Source organism: Melospiza melodia, chromosome 8 (assembly GCF_035770615.1).
Source record: "Melospiza melodia melodia isolate bMelMel2 chromosome 8, bMelMel2.pri, whole genome shotgun sequence".
In the NCBI taxonomy this organism is placed as follows: Eukaryota; Metazoa; Chordata; class Aves; order Passeriformes; family Passerellidae; genus Melospiza; species Melospiza melodia.
In genome coordinates, this window is record NC_086201.1 from 30,946,315 (window position 1) to 30,959,831 (window position 13,517).

Sequence of the window (13,517 nt, forward strand, 5' to 3'; positions counted from 1 at the left end):
GAAGTTTTTAATCCAGGCTGCCTTAGAGTTTACATTAAAGTTTTAAAAAGTGCTCTGTTGTTTTTTGAGAATTACGAAGTCTTTGGAATTATGAGTTTGAGCCATTCAGAGTCCAATAGAACCTATGCTTAACTGAGAAATTCTGAGCAAGTGGTGGTTTTGCCACACTCACTGGCACTGTGTGGAACAAGAGGTGTAAAAAAGGGTTATTTCAAGGGCGTGGGGTAAATGGCAGGGTCTGACAGATTGAATTGCAAGGGTGGAGGTGGGAGCTGGGCACTGGGCACTTCTATGGGCAGAGGATTTATGCTGCTCAGCACTGAGCCTTCTCTCTTTTCTCAGCCCCCTGCACCATGCCAGCCCCTTACCCTCAAAAAGGGGAGGTGGCTTTCCAGAGTGCACTTCACACTGGCTGGGTCCCGTGTGAGAGCCAGGGCAGAGGGACACGTGTGCTGACAAATCACACACTGAAGGCAATTGAGACTCTGGGACTTCACCAAGGGCCCTGAACTGCTGTGCTGCACTCAGGGGAGGATGGCAGCAGGTTAGATAACAGCACAGTGACCATTTATCTACCAAAAAGGAAACACTAGCAGTGCCAAGAAACTGTTCTCCCTCTGAGATTAATTTCTCTGCGTGTTACTGCCCTAAGAGACTGCAGAATGGCATTTTCACAGTGAAGCTTTAGTTAACTGTCTCCCTAAAGCCCACTGCCATTATTAATTCATTAACATTACGTAACATTTCTTAATTAATGTCTCTAAAGTGTTTATCAAAGCATATTAGACCTAGTGGCCATTCATGTAATACAATGAACAGGGAAGGACTCTGGTTTTAACTTTTTCTTTTTCAGTGCCATAAAGAAAAGAGAGCTACTTCTAAAAGGTAGAAAATAAAACCTTTATTCTTTACTGGATTAGCATCTTTTCACACTGATGGATGCTTTTATTGTTAATAGAAGAAATCTTGGAACTGTCTTTTCTTCCTGTTTTACAAAACTTGGTATGACAAAAATATTTTTTGTGACAAGCAGCATAATAAGAGTCTCCTGAAGAAGATATCCTAAGAGATCCATAATACATCTAGGTATTACTTCCTCAGGAACAAACAGCTTACTTGCTTCAGTGTATGTACACAAGTGCTCTCTGTTCCATTATTCCTAGATTATCTATTCTTCTGTAAAGAAAGAAAACCTTCACAACATGACATGAAAGAACTGTCACCCTGTTAAATAATTTCCTTTATTCTGACTGCAGTAGAAACAGGCAGGTGCTCACAAAGCCTCCTTACGCTGGTCAGACAGCAAGGTAGAATCTGACTTCCTGACCACTGCAGGTAACACATGAAAGGATAGGCTGAGGCCTGAGACAATGCTTGGCACCAGAGTTTTCATCAGAATGTAACACTAAAATGTTACTAACAAACAAATCTACCCATACTATTGCATTGTTCAGCTGCAGCATTTGTTCCAGCCACCTCCTAGAGCAATGACTGAGTAAAATCTGGGTGTCTGACAGCAGTAATTAAAGTTATTAACAGGTTACTATGACTAAGGAAATGAAATTATGAGTCAGAACCTTCCCTAGAAACATATCAATAAAAATGCCCATCAATACATATAGCTCAAAAATACTTCTGTTATTTTTTTCCCTTTTTTTCCCAAACATAAGCTATGTTTTGGATGCATATTTAGTCTTTGCCAAGAAAAGAGCCATATCTCCCTAGAACAGAGTGAGCTTGGCAGAATGCTTTGCCTGTGTCCTTCTCCCCTAATATTTAGTACCTTGTGAATGGTTTTAAACAGCTGATTGCTATATTTGCAGAATGGTGTCTCAGAATGCTGGGTTGGCATAGTTACAAAACGAAAACAAGCCTGGTATTTGCATTTCCCTCAAAAGTAACCTCCACTGCATGGCCTACACATTTTATACTATATGTTTCTGAGATATGGATGCTGATATCTAAGTTTTGACAATAAAGAAAACAGGATGAAAGTGTTAGTGCAACTGACCAGTGATTTTAGCAAATCTTAGCTTTTGCACTTTAGATTTTTTGATGTTAAGAACTTGTAACTAGTTCATAGAACTTGTAACTAGTTCATATTCCTAAACCAAAGGGAAAAAAATAAAAATAAATCTGAACTATTTAGTTCATACCCTGTAAGTCTTCTAGTTACAACAAGAGAGCTCCCCTGTCTTTGATAAAAGCTTCTATTTCAAGTCAAAAAGAGATTACTGGCATAACAATTTGAGTGATCACATTTTGCAAGTTTCCACTAAGATATATGTAGAGACCAAACCTCCAACTTCATATTTCCCTTTTGTAGTTCTGTAGAAAAATAGTTCAATGAACTATTCCAGTACTGCTATAAATAAATTTGGAGGAGTATAAATTAAACATAAAAAAATGTTTAAATAGGAAGCTTTTGAAGAATTTCTTGCTGTTAAAGAACATTATGTCAATAGATCAAAACAAAGGAAAAGAAGCATAAATGACAATCTCAATATACAATTAAAACAGAATTTTAATTTTCTGATTCCAGAACACTGAAATTATGTGATATAGAAGTTCAAATGGAGCTTTCTTTAAATTCAAACTGGAAGAAGAAGAAAGGAGTTTGAGCAACCGATGAGAGCAACTAAAAGATGCATATCTGTAGCTTCTCCTTGCTTATGTACCTAAGGTACATCCCTTTATGTCCCAGAAGGATTTGATTTCACAAAACTGTGCTTTCATGAGTGATCTATTTTGGATGTTCACTGCAATTTTCCAACAGCTTTATAGGACAAATTCTTATGAAATCAAGTAGCCATTGTCATTCCTACCAAGGTCTAGTTGTTACAGCCCTAATTGATTTCACACAGGATAAGATATTTCATCTTTAACTAGATACCTATCAAGCAATCTCAGTGCACCTGTGTAACAAAAGTATTTAGGCTGTGGCTGTGTAAATTTTAATAGGGTAGAAGCCAAAAAGCTTCAGACTCCCAGTATTTGTGCCTATGGCTCAACAGCACACATCTTCTGGAGAGGAGTTCCTGAGCTTTGGGAGAAGTAACAAATAGTTCTTGCTGCAAATGTCACTATTAACGTGCCTAGAGTATTCCTCACAGCAGGCAAGAGACAAGATCAGTTCTGCAACACCTTTTTGAAGATAACGCAGATAAAATAAGCAACAGGAAATTATCCTCCTCTTCTTATGGGACCACAGAGAAAAGAAAAATCAGGCTCAGCTGCACAGAACCAAGAATCCTTCAGAGAAGGTTTCCAGAGCACCCTCCTCATCTGTATCCCTCCTGTAACCTTTTTTCTCCTAAACAATTAGAGCTGAACCTTCTGCTTTCAGAAGGTGAATATACTACCACAAATACGCATCCAGCTGCATACAGATGTTTACAAACACACACAAAGTGTCAGACTGAGCCCAGCCCTTTCCCACCAAGAGAAGACCTCTGGTCATTGCCAAACGAAGGTGCAAACCCTGCAGGTCTCCTTGCTGCTGTGCTTGAATGGGTGCTGCCACAGCCTGAGGAGAGCAATAGAACAAACAATACTTCAAAAAACAGAGTCAAAAATCAATACAAAAAAGGGACTAGGTCACTGAATATTGGTTTTCCACACAGCCCCACGTTTAGAAAGACAAGGAACAGTAATTGAAATACATATGACTTCTTTGGGGAGGTGTTATGAAATTATTCAATGATTTTTGTGTCAAGACCAGCTGAACACAGAAATATTTGTTATACCAAAAAAGCATCCTCTTTTCCTCACACCCTTAACTCCTGAAAAACATTTTGTTCAAGAAAATCCTACAAAAATCAAGAAGCAGCTTTTTTGCATAGAGGCAGAAGAGGAGATTTAGACGTAGGTTTGGTTTGTTGAATTGCTGGTTTTTGTGTTTTCTTTTTCCCCTCTTCCCTGTAAGGTGAATGCTTTTATGAAATTACATAATGCAACCACAAGAATTTCTGAAGATCACAGTGGGGGTGCCTGTGACTGCTTACATTCTTTAAAACTATGTGAGTATATCCTCTTTATGCTTTTTATCATTACTCTTAATGTGGTAGTCCAGCATACAATAGGCCATTTGTTTAAATCACTGATGTGAAATAGATTCTGACAGAAGGAAAGCATTTACTTTAGCACTACACTTATCCCCATCATTCTTTTGGCCCTTCACTTACTGTCTTCTTAAGAAATAAAATATAAACCAAAATAGTTTTCATCTCTGGAGTGTAGCATATGTTTATAATAAAAATAAAGATCGTGCTACAGCCAGTGCATTCACATAAAAAGAGCATCCTATAAGTTTTGATTGCAGTTTTTTTATATGTCAGCCCCTGCCCATTAAATGCACCTGTCTACACTTTCATAAAAAAGAATCATAAAAAGCCATTTCACAGAAACATCATTGCTGAAATTTATGATTTTAAAACAGATCATTACTTCAATATATTCTATTTAGCATTATAAAGACCATCTACATCTCAAGAGCTGAAAATTGGCAGCAATTATCCACCTTATTAACTGCTCTCATATGGAAAAAAACCCTAGAAAATTTAGATTCCTGCATATATTGAACTTCATGTGATAAGAGAAGGAAGGCTGACACTCTTTATGGGATGAAGGAGGACCATTGGGGCACAATAAAGAAAAAAAAACAACACTAAATTCAACTGCTACATCCTGCACAGCCTCGCCCATTTCAGCCATTGTAATTCAGTGGACATGTATATCTACATTTTTAGCACTGGTTTGTGTCACAAAGTTTCAATCTTTTGCTCGCAGAGGGGTTGGATTACAGCCATTCCTTATTCAGATGTGTCTCTCTCTGGGAGGAACAGGAGTTTTCTCTCATTTCTGAAGTGGCAAAAGTCAGGAAACACTAGTTATTTTTCCTTATTTATATCCACCAGTTCTTACACTAGCATCTTTTAATGGAAGGACGCAGGATCAGTAAAATGTGCCAAATCCATTTATGCAAGGCAACTTCATTGACTAAAATAAGTAAAACAAAATCCCCATAGTTAATGTTTTTCATTTTGTTCATGCAAATAAATCTCATCACAAAATCAAGTCTAAATTAAGAACAAGTAAGTAGTTTAGTTTAGATACAAATATACTAAGAATGAGAAAAATTTACATAACCACACAGCATTTAGAGATCTCTGTTACAGAATTACATTAATATCCCTAAGCTACTTAAAAGAGTGATTAAATTTACAAAAATGCAAACATATTTCAAATTGAACAGACTTCCATCTGTACTACAGACTTTTTGCACCACAGCATTTCAAAGTGAGAACGATACCACATGTGATTTTAAAGGAAAAACTGAAAATGGAAAGTAAAGAGGACTCCTCAAAACCCCTTCCCCAAAACTGGATCACATAGAAAAGCTTCCAAGAATGTGATAGATACACAAACATTTTCACAAGCTTGGTCATAACAAGGAAACAAGGACACATATTGTTCATCAATTTTTTGTAGGAGAAGCAAAGAAATTTTTCAAGAGAAGATAATTGTAATTTCACTGTAATTTATTGTATTCGTTAATCAATGAGTGGAAAACAGAATGCTCGCTTTTGTACAGTTTGTAGAGTCATAGAGTATTTCTGCAACTGAAAATTTTGTACATAACACACCTATTTCTTAATCCAACCAAACTCTACTGAAGCCAAGAGAGAGCCTCAGTTATTCTGAATGTTTTTTTTTAAATCCATATTTAAACATGCAACTTAAACCAGCAACTGCTGGTATCAGCTTTAAACCTGAAATTAACTTTTTTTTCCATATTAGTGCCTACAATTTTTTTCCCTGTTACACAAGCCCATGAGTAACATAAGAGACCAGATATCACAACCTGGACTGCTTAAATATTTCATTTTTTTATCATTACCTGTGTAAGTACTTTCTGGAGCAAGCTGAATTTGCTTAAACTCCACATGTTCTTATATTTTTCACTTCCACCATTAAGATGAAAGATGAATGGCTTGCTTTTTTTCACTTTGAGATTCAAGCACATCAATTAAGCCTTCAACCCAAATGACTATGAGACAAGTAAAAATTTCTAGCTGAAATACAAGCAAGCTCACCAGCGCTGGTTTGTACTAAATCTTGGGGAGTCAGGCAATGGCTGCACCACTTTTTTAAGGCCAGAGCATCAGCACACCATGTCAGCTGAAGTGGCTATTTCATGTCCAAACCATGCCCCTCAAAAATCAACTTACACTGGTACTGGCTGCAGATACAATACCTGTAGCAAAAAATTGTGCCTGAAAATGAAATACTGGTAATGCTCAAAGTGGAGACACGTGCTCTCAAGAGCGCTGCTCCGATTTATGAAAATCTGCTGTTCCCATAACAGATTCTCTCCATAAACACTTATGCCACACATCTTATCTGTAGGAAACTTTTGACTGTAAAGGATCAGAATTAATTTTAAAAAGAGCTCACTTTCTGTCTTAGCAACTCACATTTCATGGCAATTCTTTTGTGAAAGCACAGGCTGCTATCCAGCCTCCAATGGAAAAAAAAAATTAAAGAAAGTTTGCTTTTAGTGCTTATTTTCTTGCCTTGTCTAGCAAAGTCTGCAAATTAAATAATTTCCTGAACATTTAGAAGAAAAAAATCACGTTGTTGGGATCAGGTGATGGCATGAGAACAGAGCTCATCAGCAAGAACAGCACAGTCCCAGCCATTCTGGCACCCAGTTCAAAAAGATGGGAGCTATGGCATGAGCAGCTACCTTCCCTATGTGTGATCATCACCAAGAACATTGGGGAACGTTTATTCTGTGCATCTGCCCAAGTCAGATACAATCTCTGCCCATTATCCAAGAATCACCTCCACCTGTTTAAATTCCCCTCACAATCCTATGGATTGAAGGCTATTGTTTTTGTAGCTTCAAGGTAACAGAGCACTGCAAACTTGGAACTCACACAAACCCTGCCAGCACAGCCAGCTGGAAGCTGGTTTGGGTTTAGTAAGAGCTGCTTGGGAAGCCACAGCAGTCACACTCTTAATGCCTCAAACCATCCACACACTTGTGGACAGAAGAAACCCACAAATAACCCATCAAGAAATGGAAAAAACTGTATCTATGAGATCTGGGGGGAAAAAATCAAATACTATCTAGGAAGTTCAGCAATTGAAACTGTTTCTAAATGCAGTTATTATGCATGAATACTGATTGAGCCAAGTTCTTCTGAACTTCAATTTGCATTAAAAAGATGTAATTTGAAATATGTAATTTTCACTTACTCTTGACAATTACTTAACTAAAACTTGATTTGTTTTTTTTTCCTAGGGTATGAGAATGGAAATGTCACGAGTGTTACTATGAGTAAAATAAATGGATGACAGCATTGAATTCCTGTCTCCTCATCTTCTGAATCATTATTAGGAATCCACACTAATTGCATTTCATTGTGCCTGACAGCTTTTATATGATACTTTTTTCTTGTTGGGCTAAGAAAACAACACAAGAAATGAACTGAACAACAAAGCAAACGTCTTTGAAAACAATGAAATTCCAAAAATATAGGTAAGGACTTAAGGAGAAATTTATAAGGATTTTCCTATGAAGAAATGAAAACAGAGAGGAGTTAATTGAGTCCCCTCAAATGATCCCAGGAAACTGGGGATACAACTTCACACCTGATTGTAAAGGCAAGATGTAGAAACTGCCAAGGGCAATATGAAATAGTGACAGAGCATTTTAGCATTCTGGGTTCAACTCCAAACTCTGAGAAAATATCCAGAAAAACACAACTGGTCTGTTTCTGAAACATCACAGGTTGAGCTTCAAACATTATCAGAAGTCATTAGCAAAAAAAAAAAGAGTAATTACATGGTCTCCTAGACAAAACAATCTACAATCCCCAGGTTTCTTTCTCAGTTGTGATAAATCAATCCACAATTAAAGAATAATCAAATGGTTTCTGAAATGATCTGGAAGGAGCTTGGCAACACTATCAAGCACCTGAAAGGTGCTATCTGTTGATAGCAATGTCACAATTACCTACAAAAGAAAACACATCAGTGCTTAAGGAGAGCACCGGCTATGGGTTTAAGCTTATTCCCTCCTGCTGTCAGGGTATTAAAAGATCTTTTATCCTATTTTGCAGCCTTTGTAAGTGTCTCTTCCTTTTGTAGTCATGTGCTGATATTCTGGACTGCTTCTCTCACCTTGATTCACCTGGCTTTAACGAACAAGTGCACTGGGCACACAAGGATGCAGTGATGCTGGCATTCCATGTTGGCCTAAGTACAAAGACTCCTTTTATTTCCAACTTTGATACTGACACCAAAGCAGAAACTCTTGCTCTATAAACAAAATATTCACATTCAGTCCAACTGAGGTTACACCTACTTATTCATGCAAGGGCTTCATCTCAGTGTGTGCCACACTCAAGGACATTTAGCAGAAAACACGGAAAATAAAGAAATGAGATCTACTGAGTATTTTCTACCTTACAAACAAATGGGGTAAATATCAACAAAGCTATCAGTAAAAAAAGCTTCACCACTAATGCTCCTTCTAAAGACTCATGTTTAATCATAAGCAGTTCATGAAGGAGACTAAGCAAGCCAGAGGAGCAACATATATAACACTGAATATTTAGTGCTTTGATATCCTTTTGGAAAGCATGCCATTTCAGATCGCTGCAAATCCAGAATAACTTCTTACAGCTAAAAATATCCTGCTGCACGATATATTTCAAGTATATTAAACACAGTTTGAAAAAAAAAAAGCTCATCCAAGAACAAGAATCCAATGAATATATATATAAAGAAATGTCACTGATTCTTAGAAGTTCTAAAACCCTCCAGCACCTCCTTTGGTGTGTGCAGGGAAAAAAAAGAAAACAGAATGTGTATTTTATGTTTATGTATTTATATGTGTGTGTGTAAACACATCCTGCAATAAAAAATACATGAAATTCAACTTCAGCCTTGGAATGCAGAAAGCTCTGTAAGTACCAATCCGGAGTGCTTTGCTCCATACATCTTCTAGAAGGGTTGCTCATTCTTATCTAGATAATTCAGTGCAACGATTAAGTTTTTCTTTGTATAATTCTTAATATTCCAAAGAAGTTTTACAGGGCATTTATGTCTCCATGAAATATAAGCTAAACTACCTACCTTTCTTCCTGCTAAAAGCACGATTCATGTTGAAAATCTACCCAGTCAATGATGCTTCTGGGTTTGGTTTTTTCCTCCCCTCTTTAACCTGCAGAAAAACACACATAAGAAAACAGAAAATTCCATTATTATAGTTGAAGCTATATTTATCTTCATATAAAGATGCTGCAAATGACCTTAAGAACTCAGAAATAATGCTGAGAAAGTGGGGATGTGCTTTGCTGAGGAAGAAATTTCAACATTGAGAAGATCTATGTTCAAAACACCCAGAGGTGCTTCATACAGACAGACATTTTAAGGTTCCTTTAAGCTGTTCTCCCAAAGATGTCAGAAGCACAGAGCAGGTGGCATTATACACGTACATGAAGACAAATACCACTCACAAATAGGTGGGAAAGAAAGCTTTCAAATGAAAGCTGGCTCCATAAAAACACTCAGTTCACATTTGCACTGCCCTGTTTTGAGTCATTTAGGCTGTCAGATTATTTCAAGCTAGGCTTTCTTCTTCACATGGGCTTGACACTAGGGAAAAAAAATAAAAAATCACAATATATAGACTCTTCACTCAGGGACTCAATACTGATAAAATTGCATTCTATCAGTGCTACTACATCCTTGCTCCCTTTTCCTCAGATTGTACAGTATTATCTGTATTTTCTTCTCTTAAAAACACAGATCCACTCTTAAATTATTATTTAATTTTTGATTCATGATACTATTTTTGAATTTTGTTATTTACCAACACAAAAACCCAATAAAATCCACTACATGCAAAGCTATTCAACACCACCCCCTTCTGCATGACAGAGCTTTTACTTTTACTAACACATGTAAAGATATTCCCATTACTACTTTTCATTCTGTTCAGATCTTCCAAGCACAAGTTTCACCAGTTCACTTTTTATCACAAAACATTTCTCTTTCTCTGCTCTCCAAGTCATCCAGTCAAAGAACAAAAAAAGGGATAGTAAAAAAAGAAAATAACACCTGGCTATCAGATGATTTCTTAAAATCAACTAGAACAGTACTTTTGCTTTGAACAAAAACAAAACTTAGGCCAGTATTTCAAATGTCAGCATTAAGATGACAAATACATTTAAGATAGGTTGTGCAGGTCATTAATATTTCTTGTGGCGCTTACCCCTCTTCTTCAACTAAGTTCAATACCAATTAAAACAACTATAAACAAATTTCCATGTAAATATTTAATACTTTTCAGATTGGAACATATGAAAGACTACAGCTAGGAAAAAAAAAGACAAACAAAAACCAACAAACCAAAACATCAAAACCTCAATTTTATTTTCCACTAATCACTGATGCAGCAGGACTTCTCCACACAGTCCTGTGAGAATGAAGGGGCAATTCCTCTTGAATTAAATTCACACAGCGCCCTGGACATGAAACCAACTATTTTTTCCTTAAAGCACAGGTATCAGACCTCTGTTTTACAGATTTACTGAGCATTTGAGAAGGGAGGGAATGACAAATAGCACAGGCAGGAGTTACCCATGTGGTTCCCATGCCAAGATTTTGATGCAAAGCCCAGACAGTGCATTTGGTGCCCAGCAGCTCAAACAGCAGGGCTGGAGAAGCTTCACCCTCCCCACAGCCACCCCCTGCCCTCACCACCATCAGCACCACACAACAGCTGGGGTACACAGGGGGCAGTGAAACAAAAAACACCATGAGGGTCTCCTAGGAATGGTTGTAGCAGCATCCCTGGAAAGGGCAATGGCATTAATGGGGGAATTCCAACACACCAATTCCAATACCCCAAAAGCTGAGAATGCACGAGTAGCTCTCCTGGCAGGGCAGGCAGTGTGGGGCCTTCACCAGTGTAAGTGGGGACAATTAACTCAGTTGACATAAAGTCATGCAGAGCACTAGAGCAAACACTTGAGTTCTCCTCCATGATGGGATCATAACATGCCCTTTTTTGGAATGTCTTTTTTTGTGTATTCCTGTCTCATCCAAGAGACTGCTAAGGAACATATTTGAGATGGTTACTGCATAGAGCATCTTCTAATTAGAAACTGCAAGCACATCACAGGGAAGCTGGCTGGCCACACTTCTAGAGCTCACCATTCAAGTATTTTGTTTAAAACACAGTGTAACTAAGTGAATGATTCTTCCTCATGAGCATGGATATATAACATCAAAGTGACCTATGCTAATAAAAGCCAAAATTCATTGACTATTTAGCTAAACATGGCCAGTACTGCCAAAACTATGTTCATCACTTCAATTCCACCAAAACATCAGTAGAACAAAACACAGATGTGGTTTAGGCAACAAACAATATCAAAACACTTAATCAGTGTACTTCCACTTCATACAAAAAAAGTTATTGAATACGGAAACAGAACTAGCTACATGTAACTGCTTTTACAATTCCCTCAAACTCTGATATGAACATCATCATCAACCTCTCAGTTGCTGTAAAAGCAAATGATTAAATGCTTCATAAAATTTTGCTATTAACAAAAGACCAAGCCAAACACCACCAGGTTCATTTCAATCTCCTCAGTGGGACTTAGGGCACAAGGGTGGTTATCAGACTGTCATACACAGCACTGGGAAGTTTTCAGTCAGAAAAGCAAAGCTAAGTTTAGACTTATTCTGCAATATCTTTGTCCATGATTTTCCAATGATAAAGAATAAAACTCTTAGGAGCAAGCAAGCTGTTCTCTGGTAATGGAAGATCGGTTTTCTGGCAGAAAACAATTGAGTTTCTGACAAATCTCGGCACGCCAAACCACTGGAACAGACCAGTCTGTTCAAAGCCTGTAAGGAGCCAAAAGGAGGGCAAGTCAAAGAATGCCATTCTGGTGAAGGGAACCCTATGGACAAGGGGAGAGTCCTACCTATAAATCACTTGACTTGCAAGGGTAAAGCAGTAACAATCAGAGGCATTAGGGAATAGGAATGTGGACCAAGCCATTCCATTACTCATCACTAAGGAGGACACACCTAGGTAAAGAATGTTTCCCCACCTTACTCCAAAGAGTTTGCTTCAGCTTTGTCCAGAAACCAAACCCTCATGGGAAATAGAAAACCTGCACGGGATTCCACAAAGTTGTTAACTGAAAAATTGTGAAGACTTCTGACAGGTACAACTTGGGAAAATCTGGCAAATATCAGAGATAAAAGAAACAAAAAGAATAAAAGAGAGAAAATACTTAGTAAATAATATTAGTGCAGTAAAATATTTCAATGACAGATAAAAAACCTGAGCAGAAGACATGACACCCACAGTCTGAACACCCGCATGGGCATATGTCCTGGGCAGGTGGGTGTTTAAGCTGTCATATCCAATTTTAAGCAGTCACAGAGCAAGAAAACAACCATCTCCTTTTTTCTTCACTGTCATTAACCCCTTGGTTTTCACCAAGGGGGGTCTTGTCACAGCAAGAAGGAAAGCGCAGAATGGCAAGGGGAAACAAGTGGCCTCGGTGTTGGCAAGTATTTGGACCGGGGAGTGCAAGGGTGGCAAGATCTGAAGCAGAGATTACTGAGTAATTACTTTTTAACACTGGCAGTCACGTTGGTGGCTGTCTCCTCTGGCTAATGCAGCAAAGGCAGTGAACAATGAGGTGGAGTGGCAGCCTTCCAGCTGCCAGCACAGGGCTGCAGCCCTCCCTGCCTGCTGAAACAACACAACAACTTCCACACCGGTGCCTCCACACGCCTGCGGGCTCCTTCAGAGGGCCGGGGTTTGATGTCCTTTCTAAATTTAGAGCTGTCTCAGACAAGCCAAGAGAACACACTTAAGAAGGGAAAAAACAAGCTGTGACTGTAACTCATCCTCTTTGTCTCTTATTTCCTCTTAGAAATATTCCTGAGGATTTATTTGGGGTTTCCTCCCCAGTCAGTCGCTTCGAATGGCATGGGCTATAACAATTACCTGGTCTTAGTCCTTGATTCTATGCCTCTTTTTCATTCCACAAATAACGACAACAAAACCTCCCTAAAAAGTCCAACTTGTACCCATCCACTCCCTGTAATAAAAAATAGAATCCAATCTGTCCCTTCCCTTGCACACACACAAAGTTTCCCTACAAAGGCTAATTTAGCTTCAGAGGACATGAAGATCCAGACTCTTCCCCCTCTCAGATCCCAGCTTTTAAATCACACTGGGTAACATTCCTTAAAGAATGAAGCACAAAATGTCTTAAAGCCTGTTTTGAAAGGGCCGCAGCACACAGGAATGTGTGATTCATTGACTTGAAATGAAACTTAGGCTTATAAAGTTATTTCTGAAGGAAAGATGAGAAACTGGAATAGAATAACAGCTTTGTAAGTATTTTTCTGATTTAGACCAAAACTCCATGAAAATATTGCCCTAATATAACATGGGGCATAACAGA

At 38.2% G+C, this 13,517-nt stretch overlaps 1 protein-coding gene across 6 annotated transcripts in view; it reads right to left on the bottom strand.

Annotated features, from left to right (window-relative positions):
• The window catches only part of GULP1 (GULP PTB domain containing engulfment adaptor 1), a 143,249-nt gene that overhangs the window by 66,865 nt on the left and 62,867 nt on the right, over positions 1–13,517 (bottom strand). For all 6 annotated transcript variants that reach the window (XM_063162548.1, XM_063162549.1, XM_063162544.1 and 3 more), the window contains one exon: positions 9,148–9,235. In XM_063162548.1, the coding sequence (XP_063018618.1) occupies positions 9,148–9,175 (28 nt within the window). In that variant the 5' untranslated portion in view covers positions 9,176–9,235. The remainder of the gene's footprint in view (positions 1–9,147; positions 9,236–13,517) is intronic.